Below are 6,000 nucleotides of genomic sequence, written 5' to 3' on the forward strand. Positions count from 1 at the left end.
GAAAATAAAACTTAAAAGCAAAGATTACCTGAAGGAAATATCAAGTATAGATACAGAAACTCACAACATTTGATCCCAATGTGTAGGCATCAGAGAGAACAGTTTGAGATGAAAGCAAGAAAGAGAAACTTATATTGGGGAAGGCAGCGGCAGAAATCAATATTACCCTGAGAAGTGCAACTGAAGAGAAATGAGTCTAGCTGGGAGGAGTTTATGAAAATAATCTGCATTTGGAAGCCATGAAGGAATTATTTCACTGATTTCTGCAAAAATAAACCTTGCATATGAAGTCCCAAGTATCTAATGGTTGTGTAAAGCTTCTGGACAAAATGCTGTTGAATACCAGACATTAGAAACTGCATCACCAATAAATCAGCTATGAGCTTTGGATCAAAGCTCAAACAGTTCTGCTGTCCTTTTATAAGAACCTATTCAGGTTTGTAAAATGCTACAGCGCTGGATCCTTGGATTTGAGTGGAAATTATCTGGATATTCTCACAAATAAACAGTATTCAGGCTGATTTATGTAGACTTTCAGAATATCCCCCAAAGACAAACCAAATCTCCTCCGATTGGCTTCCTGAAGTCAACTTGATGAAGATTATTTCTAATGAGCTGACTGTGCTCAGGAAAAAGGTCCCAAACATATTTTAATCTTTAATGATGCTGTATATATGTCATACCGCCTCTCTGCCTGGTGAATTGGACTGCAGAGCGCTGTTAAAATTCAGAGCAAGTATTAGAAGAAGACAGCACTTGTGCTGGACGTACAGGAGAAGGAAGTCAAATGCTGCTGGAGGATTTTTTAACTGCTCAGAGGAAGGGAAAGTTTCAAAGCCGGTGTGTGAGAAGAAATAAAGCATCCAAAACTTACCACCCCCATGTCCAGCTGCTCGGTAGTCACAGAAGGAGCCGCTACAGTTGGGTAGAAAAGGTAGAAAAGGGGCACCAACAGCAGCATCTGAGAGGAAATAATCCTCCTCCAGTTACCGAGAATGACAGAAACCATGATGCCCTACGACAGGTTGATCCTGCGGGGCTCAGACATCGACCCCGGTCGCATCCACGGGATTAAAACCGCACGCCGACGCTGCTGGGAAAAAAAAAAGAAAATCACGCAAAACAAGTCTACCTCACAGTTGAGCGTAAACACATGAAACACATTAAAACCGGCGCAAAATGAGCTCTTCAAAATCAAGCAGCACTTTGTTACGCGCAAAACTTGCGTAGGAACAGCTATAGGGTCCCCGTGTGTGGAGGAAGAGGAGAAGGCGGCTGCTCCGTCGTCTCCAGCACGAGGAACAAATGAAAGCAGCAGCAGCTGCCAGCTGCGCGCGCGTGGTGTCGCGCGACACAGACTCAAAGCCTGCACAATTGCGGATCCAATTTCCGGAAGGAAATCCCAAAATAAAACCAAAATGAAACGCATGTGCCCAATCTTGTTTTATCTTATGAAGCTTCACATGTTAAAAAATAAAAATAAAATAAAAAAGGATAAAATTTTCTTATTAGAATTTTTTGTTACCTTCAATTTTAAAATAACAACATAAAATATATTAATAAACGGATTTCTGAAAAGTATCCTATTTGTCTAATGAAAAGTTGATATTCTTGACTGAAAAAAGTTTGCGCCCATATTACACTGCTATGTAAAATGACACATTAGGAAGTAGGTGGTGTTCCTGCTCCTCCACATCAAAAAGAGTCAGCTGAGGTGGTTCCAAACATCTGATTAGGATGTCACTTCCCTCAGGTCGTTTTCAAGGCAATCCCACTGCAGTGAGACCCGTGATAAGATCCATAACTGCAGGTAGGATTATAAATGCTCTTTGGCGAATGTCTTGGGATCATCAGCTGTGGAGAGCGATGACTCCATCCCTCCTGGACCTGCTATCCTATGACCCGCCCTTGGATAAGAGGAAGAAAACGGATGGATGGATGGAGTTGAACCTCACTGCAGACTTCATAAAATAAAAATACCATTTAAAACACTGTAATTAATAAAAGGGTAAATATTACATTTAATTAACCCATTGAAATAAATCAATTTATGAGTCTAATAAGCATGTGGCATTTAAAATAAATTAAATATATCTAAAGCAACCATCTGCAGTTTGCTTAAGATTTATATTATCTGATTAAGAATTCATCCACTTTTATTTATCCTACTATTCAAGTTTTTACCTGTTGATAATTTCAATATCCTGGAAAATTTCTATGTTCCAAAAATACATCCTCCCTCAACTCAGCTCAAATCTTCAGTTCCTTTTCTGTGCTTTTATTTTGAAATTTGATGTATCCGCTTCCTTTAGGTTAATATTGAATATTTTCTGATTGTATTCAAAGGTGAATGGATTTAAACCTCTATGTACTTCAGTCATGAATCTTCTGGATAAAAAAAGGAAATAAGTTAGAGTCTTAAAGATCAGGGGCCTCATTTATCAAACTTGCTTACGCACAAAATGGGGTCGGAAAACTGCGTAAGCAACTTTCCGCAAACTGGGATTTATGAAAGAAACCCTAGCAGAAAAATGTGTGCAACTTTAAGTTGACTAAGGGCCTGGCTTACATACATTTTGGACATGGAGAGCACCTGCAGTGCTGCTGCTGAGAAGGATACAATTATGAAATCCTGCAGCATTATCACTTGTACTGCTTCGTTTTCACACGGAACAAGACCCCCCACACACATACACGCACACACACACGTGCGCATACACACACATGTGCGCACACTCACACACGCACACACACACAGCCTGAAGCGCAGAATATAGAATGCAGAATATCAGCAGGGGGACAGATTGAGACAGAATGTCATGCGTCTGTGACAGTGTGGTCCTGTCACTGTGACCCAATTGACCATGCGCCCTGGCTACTTGTACAGGGGAGATCTCTGTTTGGCTGACTGGTTAGCGCACGTGAATTACACCTGGGAGTCTGGGGATGGAATCCTGATGGGGCCATTTTTTTAATATCCGCCACAGATCTCTCTGAAGAATTCACAGCATTGATGGCTTCAGCAACGCTGTGCCACTCCGTGGATTTTCTCTTATTTGTTTTGTAAAAGCACTTCCTTTCAATTCTCCACCTCACCCACAGGTACCTCAATTTCTGCTTCTGTGAAATTGCGCTTCCTTGGCCTGCCTTGATCTACAGTCACCATGTCATTGGCGGAGCGCTGCAACAGCCGGCTTATGTATATGCATGAGATCCAAATGGCACTTTGCATTGACTATTTATGGCAGTAAGTGGGCGTGGTGAGGGCGAGATGTGACTGAAATGCCAACACATTCTCACTCCCAGCGCGTCCCTGGCTGCGGACATCCCATCGCGTCAGTTTTACGCTGCATTGGGATCTGCAGACAGAAAAGGGAAAACCCCATTTATGCACTTAAGTGACAAAAAAGGGCACTTTTGGTGTCAGGGGTCTGACGTGGAGGGTGGCTGACCAAGCGTTTGTTTTTGACGCGCTGGGAGTGGGAATGTGTTGAAAATGCAGCTGAGAAACATTCTCGTTAGTCTCCGATTTATGAAGCAGAGATTGCGTGCAGTTGTGCGTACTCCATGTTTGATAGATCACAAACCTACTTGGCGTAAGTACATTTTTTTGCTGAGCTTAAGTACGGTTTTAATAAGGATTCTACGCAACGTTTGATAAATGAGACCCCTGGGGAATAGGCCTAGCCTATCTGTCCATTAGGGCTGAGCAAAATAGCCTAAACATAAAATCTCAGAATATTATTTTTTTCATTCCAAATCCAATTTCAATTTAATTCTCTTTTTCCCTTCTTCTCCTTTCTAAAACAATAACTGGAAATGACAGAATACATTTTCAAAAACTTTATTTTATTCATCCCCTCTGAGAGTAAGCATGCCGTTTAATCTTTTAACCATAGATCGTCCAGCATGTTAGTCAAAGAGAGCCGAATATAGCCTGTTGTTTTGGCTGGGGTCTGTAACCCCAAGGGGGTCCCCATAATGTTGTCTGTAATGATGTTGTGAGATTACCAAGATTAAGTATAAATTACATTATAAAATCCCAATAACACACCCAATGGTAAAAGTAAAACCCTGAAAACAAGAACAGCTTTTCTCATAAAAAATGCCTGCACTGGCTGGGAACCAAACTCGGTTCAGGCTAGCTTGGAGTGCAGCTATGCTAACCGCCACACCAACAACACCTAAACAGTTTAATTATATCTTCCAGTGACCAAAGAAGTTTTTGTACATTACGTATCAGACACTGTCGAGAATTTTGAAGTATTTGTTATTTTAGTTTGCTAATGTTTTGGTTAGCTAAGTTGATGGTAGGGTGGTGAGGCTAGCTTTGTGTTAGCATTGAAATAAATTATCAGGAAAAATTCTTGAGAGAAAAAGCTCCTGAACCTGTTCCCAGGAGGCACTGCAAGTGCTACACTTTGCTGCTGCTTTTGATATTTATTCAAGTTGTAAACAACCCCAAATATTCTAGTACAACATGAACCACAATGAATTTTAGAAGACTGGGGCTGTTTTAAGATGGTAGCAGTGCAATTTAGTCTTGGCTACATTTGGACTCACAGTTGCCACTCTACGATTCTGAACAGAAGGCTTTCAGGAATCCAGCTGGGTGTTTTTGTAACACAGAGCCTCACTTGAGAATGGCCAAATGTCTTTCTAAGGCCACGTAAAAGGCTGTTACGCTTTGATTTGGCAGGAGCTTGATAGAAAATGACATCTAGTGTGGCATTTGGTTATGATTTTTGTTTGATGGGGGATATTTTCAAGTCTGTGAAGTGAACCTATAAAACAAGCTATTTCAGACTATTTTAAAATTGTGTCCTCTGTGGGAAAAGAACAATACCTGCTGCCGATGCAGACTCTGGGCTCTGTATGGCAGAATTTTTGCATGCACAAAAAGCTGTGTGACTTACCGAGAGAAAGAGGCAAACACCAAAAGCTCAAAAATGGCCTTTTAGTGGGAGAGTGAGCTAGAAAACTTTGACATTGAAAGCGTTATATCTTAAAGTCAGAGAGACCTTTTATCTCCAATACCCAAGTTCAAGGCCCCAATATTGCTGATGTTCACCCACAAATGAGGTTCTCATGTCAGAGATTCTCTTGGACTCCAGTCATGCAGAGCAGCACTCTGAAAAGTTGTTTTAAAAACAAACAGAAAAGTAGAATGTTTTTGTTCTGTTTGTTAATTCAATGCTAGCATGAATGTGGCTAATCCATTTTAGCATTGAATTACAACAGAGATTGATGCACACACTCCTCCCCACCCACCTAAAGCAGGCAACCACATGCCAGCATCCTAACTACTCTGTGTCTGCGTTGATAGACAGCCTCCTTAACCCAACCATGCTGCCACTAATGAATTACAGCTCTCTTTTATTGTACCACAGCCTTGTGGCTGGACTGCAAAGTTCCATAATAAGCACTCAGGCACCGACTTTCATGTCCTCAACGCCTTTATCCAGTTTCTCTGTTATTACCACCATTTAATATTCCTTTCAAATATATTTATTGTTGTGCTTTTTGGAAAATTGATGAAGAACATAAAATAAATCTTTAACAAAAATCCATCAGATGGAAATGATCTCACAAAGCCCATCCAGGTATTACTTCCTTTGCAAAAATTATATTCAGTATTTAAGAGAATGTTTCTGATCATTGTAAATTTTCACATTTTAAAATTGTTATTTGCAGAAAAAATATGGCTGCACTGAAATTGCATAGGAATAATTTCTGAGTGCAGTTCATTCCCTGCTATTGAAACACAAGAGTAAAATATTCCATGCCATCAATCCAAGTCAAATATTTTCATGCAGGAGTGATGAGCCAGTTTATTTGTGGCTTAATGAGATGGACAATGATAGATGAAATGTTAATGCGATCATTCAAATTTATTTTATTATTTCATATTCATATGTCTCACTCTACTTAATTGGCTGTCCCATCAGTCTCATTAACATTGGGATGTTAAAAGTTAACACCATCTTCATTAATCTCTGT

The 6,000-nt window shown here is 40.2% G+C and overlaps 1 protein-coding gene across 1 annotated transcript in view; it reads right to left on the bottom strand.

Moving 5' to 3' along the window:
* Positions 1-1,361, bottom strand: part of LOC107395414 (matrix metalloproteinase-17) — a 197,803-nt gene extending 196,442 nt beyond the window's left edge. Inside the window, exon 1 of the mRNA XM_054744882.2 lies at positions 875-1,361. Coding sequence (XP_054600857.2) covers positions 875-1,009 — 135 coding nt within the window. The 5' untranslated portion in view covers positions 1,010-1,361. The remainder of the gene's footprint in view (positions 1-874) is intronic.
* Positions 1,362-6,000: the final 4,639 nt, after the last annotated feature.

This window comes from Nothobranchius furzeri, chromosome 6, assembly GCF_043380555.1.
Source record: "Nothobranchius furzeri strain GRZ-AD chromosome 6, NfurGRZ-RIMD1, whole genome shotgun sequence".
Lineage (NCBI taxonomy): Eukaryota > Metazoa > Chordata > Actinopteri > Cyprinodontiformes > Nothobranchiidae > Nothobranchius > Nothobranchius furzeri.